Source organism: Gallinula chloropus (genome assembly GCF_964237585.1).
Source record: "Gallinula chloropus genome assembly, chromosome: 27".
Lineage (NCBI taxonomy): Eukaryota > Metazoa > Chordata > Aves > Gruiformes > Rallidae > Gallinula > Gallinula chloropus.
The window spans coordinates 1,186,965-1,199,623 of record NC_140112.1 but is presented as its reverse complement, the minus strand read 5'-3'; the positions used below and the strand labels follow the sequence as shown (position 1 = coordinate 1,199,623).

Here is a 12,659-nt window from a genome sequence, read left to right as displayed (position 1 = left end):
CAGGAAACGTCAAACTGGTGAGCATGAGAACAGACTCAGGATTTGCAATTTCAGACACTATGATTAAGAGTCAAGACATATTCACCAAACACCACTGCTCTGCAACCAGGTCAGTGCAAATGTGAACTGTGTGTGGCTTCAATGAGGGTGAAAAGGGATTTCAGCCATTTAACTGACTTTGCACTGAAGCTCAAGAGAAACACAGTCACAAATCTTAACTTCTGGAAATCATTGTGAAACAGTCAAGTTCCTGGCTGAGTCAGTCCTGCTGCTGATTTCAGCCTTAACTCTGTAGGTTGCCATCCTATTCCTAATAAAGTGCTTTCTTTGCACAAAAAGTAAGTGCATGAAATCCATGTTGCTTGGGGAAGAGCCAAGAGGGTAGCCTTCCACTTGGGCTAAGTATGAGAAATTAAGTTTCCACAGAAATGAGAAAAACATGTGCTGTTAGTCAGTGTGATGTGACATCACTGCCGGAACAACAGCTACAATTTCAGTCCCTATCTGCCCTGTTGTGAAGCTTTGATGGATACGTGAGAATCAGCATCTTTCACCTACCTCAAATGGAAAGTTGCAGATCAAACTCCTGAGGGTTTCTCAGAATGATAAATCGACTTTTTACTGGGTATTGGAGTGGAAGAGCTTTAGAAAACCTTAAATGTAATTTATTAACTAAGAATTTGCAGAATTTGCAATAGCTAAACTGTACTAACTACCTGTTAGTCACAAAGAGCAAGACTAGAACAATGAGAGTTTAAGTCTGAAGCAAATGTCAATAGAAAACTGGATTACAAACCAGGGGAGATCGTGACCTTCCTAACTCATGATGTCACCACTAACAAGACTGTCTCCAGGGAATAAGCTTCCCCCTACTCTTCATCTGTTCAAACAAAAGTAGTAAATTCTCTGAAGGCAGCAACATCAGGCTGGAAACACTGAAGCCACAGTATTATGGATTTCCAGCAATGAAGGAAACACACTGTGATCTTCTGAAAATGCACCTGCACAGGAGAACTCTATGCAGATACCATCAAGTTTTATGCTCACACAAGTATGATTTCTTAAGTGCTTGTAAAATTAATCCTGTTTGATTGCACAAAACCATATGGACTTGATGTTAAGCATTTTTTTCCTTATACTGCACAGTGAAAATATTGCAACTGACAGAACTCCCAAGCAAAAAATTAAATACAACAACGTTCATGTTGTACAAAAACTCTCTCTGCTCTAACACCTGCCTTCACCTCATGAAAGACTTAAAGAAACCTCCCAACACATACAAAGAGTAACTACTGCTCAGTGGCTGTCCTTTGAGGAAATGACAGATCAAAGCTGCAGAAGATAAGCTTCGTGTCTGGATTGTGTCACCTGTATTTTAATCTACAAGCCCCACATTATTTATAATCATGCCAAAAGCATTATTATAGTGGATACAGTCATAGGTAACATGGCAGCTTCAGTTGAAAAGCCTCTCAGAACTCCAAACCTTGGTAACACACTTCACCACACAATCCTTACCTTAATTTATGCATTTATAACTGTTTGGGAATGTTTAACCATGACAAAGAAAAAGTCAAGTGGGTGTTCACTGTGCACATGCATTTAGCAACCTGACAAGAGTGACAGAAGTTGTCCCATCACTTATTGAAACCCAGGTGCACCCTGTGCCTAAGGAACCCCTCACACCACTGAGCCCCTGCCCGGATGAAGTCAGATCCCCACCTCTGCCCTGAGGCGCTTCGCTCGCCGAGCGGGTGGACAAGTTTCCGATGGCTGAACAGATTGTCTCTGGGGAATATCGTGGGGCTTATACTCCTTGTCCTTTGTGTCACTGGTGAGGTCTGGTTTCTGCAAGCACTAGAGAGACACAGTTTGATTACTGAATTTCTGCCCCCACTTCCGACAGAAACTTTGGGTAGAACAAATTCCTGGCCAACAGGAAAAGAACTGGTCAAGGAACAGAGAGAGAGCTTTAATAACTCCTGTGAGCACACTGCTTGTGACAGTTGTAGCATTACCCATGTCAGCAAGACACAACCCCTTTTTCCTTTCACTGAAGGCAATAAAGCACAATAAAAGATCTTAAACAAAGCTGAAGCCATCCTTTAAAGAATACCAATGGCGATTCCTCTAGCAGATGCTGCTTTTGGAGACTTTATCAACAATACACTGGAATTTGCTGTGGGATCCTCAGGTTGCATTGGCATTATGCTAACAGAGTGATACAAAAGTAAATCACAGCCTCCCATATGTCCCTGTCCAAAGAGAGACATGATTTCGTCTGAAGAACACTGCAGAAATTGTATTCTCTGTATGCTTTGGTGAGGACAGCTCTGCTGCATGAACTAAGGGAAGAAGAAGATGCAAGAACAGTTTTAGATCTGTCAGGTTTCTGAATCAACACATTTAATTGCTGAAAACTGCACACATTTGGCAGGAAAAAAATAATAATTAATGGCAATTCCAAGTTTGTCAAGCCACAGAACACTCAGAAACAGCAGACAAAATAAAACAGTTTTAAATGAGTAAACAAACCCTGAAGAAAAGAGTCTTATGTTGTCAGAAAGTATTTCACACAAATTGCTGGATCCACATCTCCCAGTTGGTGTTGATCTGTTCCCATCACAAGCATTTTCTCAGCAAGAGAGAAATGGGACAGGAACAGCAAGAGAACCACAGCAGCAACAGAAGGACCCAGAGCACAGAAAGCACACCTTCAGATGCAAATGGTCATCAGAAGCAGGGATGGAGAAGCAAGAAAAAGTGGTATTTTAGTAGATGTATCCATCCTGAAAGAAATATATATTTAATAAAAAAGAAGCATGAGTTAAGGGGTAGCAGGATATCATTACCTATCACCCACAGACAGTCCACAGCACTGCTCAAAGAAGCCTCCAGAACTTGTTTGATACTACCTCAGACTTTGTGAATTCAAGATTTGTACTTTGAAAGCAAAAGTCTGACAATTTCAACATTAAACACAGAAACCCACCCAGCCTTGTCACTCGAGCAAAGGAGGAACAAGTCCCAGCTGAGGCTCTTGGGCGCTGCTGCCGTGCTGCCAACCTGAGGCAAGAGAGCAGCCAGCTCCTCAGGAGAGCCTGTTCCCTTACAGCTCACACAGGAAGAACAATGTCAATTATTTCATATTAACATCAGGGGAGAAAGTCATAAATACCTTCTCAGGACACAAAACAGGCAAGCAGAACACACAAATGAGTAGGAAAAATATGAAAATGAGAGAACAGAAAAGCAAATGAGACTAATGCTGCATAGAACACTGCCAACTGTGATGACTTCTGTAAACTCTGGTTCCATAGTTTCTACTCCTAGTAAGAGAGGACATATGATCTGTGAAAACAAGTATTTAGAAAGCAAGCAGCTTTTCTTAAGCAAAAAAGCAATGGAACATGGAAAGACAGACAAGAAGTAGGGTGACTTGCCTCATGCCAGTGGAGTGTCCAAAGGGAATAAAGAAACAAGGGGGAAAAGCACTGTGCATTGAACAACACCCAGAAGTTCTCTTAACAGTGATGTTTCAACAACCATCTAAGCAGAAACATTTCCCAGTGCCTCAGTAACCTTAAGGCAAAGCAGTGGTGTGAAGTGGCTGTTAAATGACATTTTTAGTTGTACCTAGAGGAAGAACTAGAAGTTAATTCCTGTTGTAAGGCTGGGAATTCCTTTGAACCTCCCAAGCTGGCCAGATCAGTTGAAGCAGAGGTCTTTAACCAAGGACACCAGCTGCTATTTCTTCAGTCCTTTCCTCTCCCAACTAGCAGCACTGATACTGACAGCAGCTTAACTTTACAAAAACAAACTCATCCTATATACTGTAATCTAGACTGTAACCTTGTATTCTGAGAAGATGGTTGTACATACAATCCTTGAACTCCAAATGGTGGCAGAGTAAGTTACAAGCCCACCAGCTGAAACCACTAAGGAGCAGCAGGAATGTTCACAAGGCCTCCAGGATGCCAAAAGATGGGGGGGGGAGGCTCTGGAAATAATGTAGGGATACAATTAAACTCCTCCAGATTTAGATGTTTATGAAGTAATAACTTACACATAAGCTAATCACCCAGACTTCCCACACTTGCTGAATACAGCAGGTCTACCCCTGCTACCTATTGAGGCTGAGACCCAACCAACTCCAGAGATTCTCCTTTCTCTGCACTGAAATAGAGTCCTAGTACACTAGTTTCATACAGAAACACCTTTATTACAGCCATACCCATATTTACCTTTGCCCATGTGAATCCCACTCAGAGCATTAACGCTGTGCTTTGGAAGAGAGCTCAGGCCCAGATTTACTAAGTTGTATTCACTGAAAGACAGATGAGACCACCACATCTATCCCCTCCAAATTTACATTTGAAATAATGCAAACATCTGGGCCCTGCATCACAGAAGCAGCATTGACAGAAGCCTCTGGACACCTCAGTTCACATAGGGGAACGTTTATCCCTCTGGGCACACACATGCTCTTGGATGCATTAACCATCAGCAGGGTACAGGCAAGGCAGAGGTAGTGACAACCACTACACTAACACCTCTACTGCAACTACCCTGGAGACAAACACCCAAAACCTGTCTAGTTCAATGTTTCAAGATAAGAACAAAGTACATACACCCCTGTGGAGAGCTGCTTTGAGTAATGGAAAGTGGCTGAGTTAATGAATTTTTGCTGTTTGATTAAACAAGATCTTTAATATAAACATGCTACCTGTTCACCTCTGAACAGTTTTGCTATTGTAGTATGTATATAGAAATATCTCCAGGTTGGACATTTGTCAAAACAACTCCTGAAACCAGTTTAACATATATTTCAGTCACATACAATTAATGCTACACCCAGATTTGAATGAGATTTAAGTTATAGCAGAGTCATCAGTGTAAACTACACCTTTCATTGTATTCAGCTTCTGCAGGAAAAAAACATCAATGAATGCTGCAAGTACAACCCATCAAAAAAATACATTCAAAACCTCAGTGAATGTAAGCACTAATCTTTTATGGATGATCATAGTGTGGCCATAGGTCTGGGGAGGGGATTGTGCCCCTGGACTGGGCACTGGGGAGGCTGCACCTCGAGTGCTGGGTCCAGTTCTGGGCTCCTCACCATCAGAAGGACATGGAGGTCCTGGAGCGAGTCCAGAGAAGGGCAACCAGGCTGGGGAAGGGGCTGGAGGGCAAATCCTCTGAGGAGCAGCTGAGGGAGCTGGGGGTGTTGAGCCTGGAGAAGAGGAGGCTGAGGGGAGACCTTCTCACCCCTCCACTGCCCTGCCAGGAGGGTGCAGAGAGGTGGGCGATGGTCTCTTCAGCCAGGGGACAGGAGATGGGACAAGGGGCAATGGGCTCAAGCTGCCCCAGGGCAGGGTCAGAGCAGATGGGAGGGAAAAGTTCTTCCCTGGCAGAGTTGTCAGGGCCTGGCACAGGTTGCCCAGGGAGGGGCTGAGTCACTTTCCTGGGTGTGTTTTAACAGGTGGGTAGATGAGGTACTGAGGGATCTGGTTTAGCTTAGAATGGGAATGGTTGGACTTGATCTTTAAAGGTCTTTTCCAACCTTGTGATTCTGTGATCATCCTGTATCACTCTGTAAAGGCTTGTTGAAATATCACAAGAAGGAACCACACATCTCAAACTGACAGCTGTCAAATCAAATAGCTGCATCTCCAAAAAACAGAACTCACAGATGCTTAGATTCCCAGTAACACACCAAACAGACACACAATAAAATGGACACCTACACAAGGAGCATCTGGGAAAGCACCACTTACTGAGAACACAGGGAAGGAAGCCAAAAAGAATGTCATCTGGGAGTCTTCCTCAAGAAAAGGTATTGAAAAACAAATGGAGTTGGAAGACAACATTGTCAGGAAGAGATAAAAATGTCACGTCTTATGAGTGAGAAGTGAGCTAAATGCAACATATTGTTGTGGATTCTCTCAGTTCATTGAAAATACATGTATCTGCCACATATGGGAAGGGAATATTTTAACAGCTTTGCAGGGAGGAAAAGTTAAAAAAATGAAGTTAAAAGAGCTTTTCCAGAGCCACATCCACTAAACACATCAGTTTGGAACAAGGATCAGGTGCCCGCTGCAAGAGAGAAGCGTGATCTCATATGAGGATGCTCTTCTCTTCTCTTCTAAAAGGGACCACACACCTGAGAAATCCATGAACAGAACATCAGCTGCATGACAGACTCTGACGTGGAAAGCATGCTACCCTGTTAACTGTTTTCATTACATCTTTCCCTGTGTAACTGCACCTCAGGAGTACAAAAGCAAACTGAGGTCCCATAAAACATGACACCTACAAAAACCTGAGCATACATCACTTTCCAGAGCTAATAAAAATGTGCATTTTCAATGAAATGCCTTCAGAAATGGGTGTTGCTTTCCATTGCTTAACATCCATGTGTTGGGGGCAAAGCAAACCATTTTTGATGGAACACTTTCCCTACAGCAGTTTTCTTCAACTATGTTTTGTTCTCATGTTCCATTCACACAACACTCAAAACCATAAAGTTATATTTTCTGAAAGGTTGGCAGAATCTAGATCATCTTTAGAGAAAAGTGATCATCACTAGCTAAGGACAAAGCCTTCAACCCCAACCTTTCTTGATGTGTGTCAAATCCCTCCCTCATTTTGGTAGCTTCAGGTAAAAGGCTAGTGTTGTGGTGTTGATTTCTGTAGAGAGACAGATGCTTGTAAGAGGATTAGGGCTTTTGGTACTTAAAAATGGTCAACACTCCTCTCTCACAGATCATCATGGTAAGAGTGTTTCAAATAAATAAAAATAGATGTTGGCAACTGCAACCTTGTTTTCTGAAACTGGTTTTCTAAATACACCACTCTAAAAGAAAAGCCCTATTCTTCATTAAACATCACGTTGCTTCCGCTCTCAACCAGCCCTGATTTTTGTTTTACTGCCCAAATATAAGCAGGAAGGATGGAGATAGAAGCTTGAAAAAAAAGTCACAAGTACTACTAACCATGCTCCAATATCCATGAAGCATTCTTGAACTCAGACAACCCTCATTGAGAGATGGGTTACAGCCACAAAACTGCCCTGGTTTGATACAGTTCCTCAGTCACTCTCTGTTCAAGTGCTACCAACCCACAGCACTCTTGTTCTATCAGAGATGGATCGATACTGGGCTGTGACTATAGCAGCAGCAGTGTGTGGCATGGGATAAAACAGCATTAAAGACATGGGTACAGGAAGTCTGAAGTCCATTGTCACGAGGCTCCTGTAAACTGTAAAGCTGAAACACAAAGAGGCAGCATTGAAAGCAGTTGGGAAGAGGCTACTTGAAGAGCAAGTCTAAGAAAACTTCAGATTACAAGTTTATCTGTAGCTGTCCGAATTGCTTGCACCAACACCACAGGCTGCATCCTGTCACCTGCGTGATATAAAGCAAAACATGCCATCTTTGGAGTGCTCCAGCAATTAGAAAACACAACAAACTGGCTGCTAAATTAATTGGACATCAGTTAGCTTTGCTCTAGCTTACCAATAGGCTTGCTCCAGACTGGAATAGGTTGTAAGGATAGAGAATGCGCTCATAATGCGCGCGGATGTGGGAACCCACAGCTTTGCCAGGAGCAAATCCCATCCTAGTGGCTATTTTGGTCCATTTTCTCTCCTTGCAGACAATATCGAATCCTCCTTCTTCTGCAACTAGCTAAAAAGTGACAACAAAACGTATATTTAATGCTAAAATGATCAGTGTTTAAGGAAAGCACTGCTAGTTTAAAAGGCAGCCTGTGTATCAGACACCACAACTGCTGTTTTAAACCAGGAGAGTAGAGACTTGTTAAAAAACAAAGCATCACAGTTGTTTAAAAGCATCAACTGGAACATATATCATATAACCTGTAAACTTGTTGAATTACTTTATAAACAAGTCAGCACCTGTATTAGGTGACCAAACAGTAACTCAGCTTACTTTAGACTATTAGTCTGTCTGCAATTTGTCACACCTGCACCCTGTATTCTAACACAACTTTCCAGGGCAGAACAATCAGTCCTTCTCACTGGAACAAGTACCATGAAACAGGCTCTAAAGCAACCAAATAAAGCCCATTGAACATAAAAAAAAACCCAGAAAGAACATATCCTTTGGGTCAGTGAAACCCAGCCCTTATTATCAGAATACATGAACTTCTCCAGATGTTTAACAAGCTTCATCCTATAGGCAACTGGATTGTTTCCTTCCATATTCCTAATGGAAAACTGCTTTACTTGCTGCTGTCATTGTTCAGAAACTTTCTCCAGTTAAGCCTAAATTTATTCTTGATCAGTTTGTATCTGAGTTCAACTTTAAAGAGCAGGAAATTCAATTTGATCTTGTAGATCACATGAAAACGCCCATGAAATTATAAATTTCTTACTATTTTGTCTTATTAGCTATGCTGGGTAAATAAAGTAATACTTCTTTCATCCTGGATGTACCCCAAAATCTCCCTTGAATGACTGTGATACCACCCCAGTGACCAAGACAACACAACACCGCTGCAGGAAGTTTCTCCCTCGTAACAGACTTACTCTATTAAGCTGAAATAAATCCAAGATCTTCCTCTCCACATGTGGAATTTTCAGGGTACATCCCTGAAGCTCCCAAAACTTTGCAATCTGGTCCAGAAAATTCAGCTTTACACGAGTTTGGGCCTGAAAAAAAGCAAAACATAACAAAAATCCCCACATACTAAATGCAGATGAAGTTTTTGTATCCCAGTGTTGATAAGCAGCCTTGGTTGCTGCCTTCTGCAAGTGTAATTTTGTATTTTTCCCTTCTTATCACATGCAGAAAAGTAAATTTCATGCAGGCACCACCAGTCTTTCCTCAAGTCACCTTTTCTAAACTTTTACTACTTCTGGAAAAGTACTTTCTGAGGACAAGCCATGAGTTATTAGTGCTAAAACCTACCTAAACTAGCTGCACTACCAGCATTTATCACATTAATAAATCTAACACATTACAATTTGGTTTGTTTGTAACAAACAAGTAATAATCCAGTATTTATGGCTTAGTAAAACATTTTAAAAGGGTTGGTTGTTTCTTTTTTCTGTTATCTCTTTTCACTCCCAACTGTGTTTGCTTCCTTTTTCTGAATACAAACAAGCCAGGGCAGGGAAAGCCAAGTCTGCACAGCAATTCACACAGTAAGGTAAGCAGACTAGTGCTATGCTGAAGAGTAGTAGCTTAGCCTTAAATTTTCATATAATTCTTTTTTTCATTACATTTTCTATTCTTAAGGTAAAAATGACCATGTCTATACAGAGTAGCTTGTTCTAAAGCTCCAGAGAGCTCTGAAACAGCTTCTGTCCAGACAAATCTCTCACATCCAAAGTCACTGTTCGAGCCCTTACCCTGAGCACTTCACCACATCAGGACTTCAGAAAGCATCATGAGAAAAACCAGGCAGGCAAAGCATCACCCTCATTCCAATCTGGACCAGTAGTGAACTACCCAGGACTCCTCACTGCTCCTTTCTTGTAGGCCAAACTCATGAAAGCAGTGAATGAAAGTGCTTGCAAACAGCGTATTTCCACTAGCTGAACCCAGATTTTGCAATTGTTTCTTCCAAATGGTTTATTTTTAAAGCACTTTGTAAAAGTTTCCTCTCTTCTACTTTTAAAAGATGCTGTATGTGTGTTAAACCAGACACAAATCTACAGCACCTCAGGAACTGAGTTTAACCAAGCTGCCCTGAGTGCTGTCAGCAAAAGTCCAACCCAGGTCCTGGTCAATCCACTGGAAAATACCAACTCTCAAAAGAATATTTAAGCATTTTGGAGCAGAAGCAATGTTCAGCTGGACATTTTACCTCTAATTCATTGAGCCTTTGGATCCTCGGTGTAAAGTGAAGCTTATCGACATCGCATGCAAAGGGAGGCTGCCAGTCCTGCAAAAAACAGAAGAGCTTCATCAAAAGACCAGGAAAATAAAGGGCACTTCCTCATACAACAGTCAAAAGCCAGGTGAGCCCCAAGCATGGAAGAGGTCTTGTGGTTCCCAAGCCCTCCTCATCACTAATCTGTACCACACGTGTCCCTCTACCACGGCAGCTGCGCAGCACCCCGAGCGGTCACCGCCATGCGAGGCCTACTGCTGCGCCATGTCACTCCCATGTGCTGAACAAGAAAAGGCAGGAGGAATGAGACACCAAGCCACCATCACTGTCCTCAAAATATTTTGTTCTGCCTCTCCAACAGGCAGGTAACGAAGCCACAAGGAACAAGGAGCTGTCCCAAAGACAAGCCCTCAGGTGCACGCTGGATCTCCTCCCTGCCCACGCTGGGCAGCTCAAGGTGCTGCACAGCCCATCCACCCCAGTCTCATGCCAACCACCACTGGCCAGGCCCAAACAGGAACTGTCCCAGAGCTGATGGTTTTGTGTGCTGGACAGAGAAAGCAGAACTGCCCTGGGGCTGTGCAAGTCCCACCCAGCCGGGGCTTTCACCCAGAGTAACAGAAACTCTGGCACAACTCGGAGACAGGACGTCACTTCTGTTCACAAATTGAGTCTTGTCCCCCCGCAAAACACTGAACAAAGCCAAGTTTAATAACCTCTGATCCAAACCATAGTGCCTGCCTCGACTGGGAAGCCTAACATTGGCCAGCAGAGACTTTAAACACCAGTGAAGGACAAACATGGCAGGCAGCGCTCAGAGAGACTGGTCTCTGAACCCAGCAGCAGCTGCCCTAAAACCCAGAAATAAAAGCTTCACTTCATAATTCCTTGTCTTCAAACATTCAGGAACAGTTGGAATATGAAGAATTTAAAGACTATTATTGCTTTGACAACATACCTGCAACTGGTATTTATTTTATAAATAAAACTAGAAAGCAATTTTATCTTTTAGAGTTGACACCCATCACATCCAGTTGGTTTGGCAATACACAACTTCTCTAAACCAAATTAGATCTGATTTCAACTTGAGGGTAGTTTATTACATATAAAGCTTATTATCACTAATTACAGAATGAAGATAATGTGCAAGAGAATTAGTGAAAGTGTAAGGGGGACAAGAGCCTTCTACCAGGAAAAGGACATTTACTCAATGCTTGTGGACTAAAGGAACTGGACCAGCACCAAAAGCAGAGTATTTGTTATTTTATTAGACATACTTAATATGGAAATTAGTGTCAAAGCCAACCATAAAGGACATGCAGAGCGATTATCTTCTATACAAACACCCAGGCTCAATTCTGCATTGGGACAGCCCCATCCTGTCAGTGGACACGGCAGAATCGGGTATTTCCACAACTAGGGAGAAGGGACGCAGGGGTCACAGAGTGTGGAACACCTGAGGAGCACAGAGGGACACCAACCTACACACTTCATTAACATACACTGACTAAGACAGACCTCTCAAGATCTGTGATGCTACAAGGCAGGTTCAACACATCAAAATTCCACAAAGTTGGAGTGTAAATGTGAACTGTATGCTGGATGACAATAGGGGATCAAGATGACAAATTACCAAGAGGAGGGCCAATCCTCAAGCAGCAGGACATGGTTTTCAGTCATTTTTGTTCTTTTCATCACAGACTAAGACTGGCATCCAATGGCATGATGCTCCTAAACAGCTAGAGAAAATCCATCCTACCTTTTTGCTTGCCAGAACACCAAACACCACGAAAACATCCAGTCTGACAAAGGAAACGTTGGACACTGTTTTGTAACGTTCTGATCTTTGCTGAATCGTGCCCAAACAGTGGGATGAGAAACACGAGTGGGAACATTCAGGGTAAGATTTGAGGTGTCTCACTTCAACACAACACATCTGACTTTTGAGTTGAACCAAGTTGTTACAACATTAGTTGTAAGTTCAGAGTTTGTGCATGAAGAAAGACAGAAAACAGGCAACAAAAGAGAAGAGGACATCAGTACCCTTGGGATGCTCTGGGGATGTTGCCAAAGGAGAACTGCAAGAGCCTGAGTGCTTTGCTTCAGCTGAGAGAGCAAATTAAAACGAAGAGGTGTGTGCTGAGTGACTGCTTAGCTCAGTCGTGAGCTGGGCTGTGTATTAACACACAACAGGATCCCATGGCAAGGACTGTGGAAGAAAAACAGCAAGAATAAAAAGAACCAGAGCAAGAACTTGGGTCACTCAGGCAGTGACCCAACCTCTGGCACTGTGCATCAGGGCTGACACTTGCAGATGAAGGACCTGCAGAGTGTTGGTAAGGCCAAAAACGGGAGGAGAAAACTACTGCAAGAGTTTCTGCTGAGATAAACTGGCTTAATGAGAGGTAACCCTGGATTTACTCTGGCTTTTCACACTGCTAAGCAGGTAGAGCAGAAGGAAATGCATGCTATGCATTATGTAATAGTTCACAGATTAGATTATTACAAAAATACCTGTGCCTTTAGAAATGCACTGCTGCACATCCTGCTTATCACAACCTGTTTCACACGACGTTAGTTACAGATACACAGTCACTCACTCTTTGGAGAATTACAGAGATGTAGTAAACAGGCCACCCTGGTCATTTTGGAGCATGTGAACTATCTAAAGATGGAGTATCCAATGAGAATACTACTTGGTTTATATTCCAGGGTAGGGCAAGTTCCTCAATTCCCAGACAAGATGCTTTCACAGAATCACAAAGTTAGAAAAGACCTGTAAGATCATCAAG

The 12,659-nt window shown here is 42.6% G+C and overlaps 1 protein-coding gene across 1 annotated transcript in view; it reads right to left on the bottom strand.

Annotated features, from left to right (window-relative positions):
• KDM5B (lysine demethylase 5B) overlaps positions 1-12,659 on the bottom strand; it is a gene marked incomplete at its 5' end in the record, with an annotated part of 53,296 nt that overhangs the window by 31,531 nt on the left and 9,106 nt on the right. The window contains 4 exons of the mRNA XM_084275994.1: positions 1,723-1,857; positions 7,524-7,694; positions 8,558-8,680; positions 9,841-9,918. Of these exons, the coding sequence (XP_084132120.1) occupies positions 1,723-1,857; positions 7,524-7,694; positions 8,558-8,680; positions 9,841-9,918 (507 nt within the window). The remainder of the gene's footprint in view (positions 1-1,722; positions 1,858-7,523; positions 7,695-8,557; positions 8,681-9,840; positions 9,919-12,659) is intronic.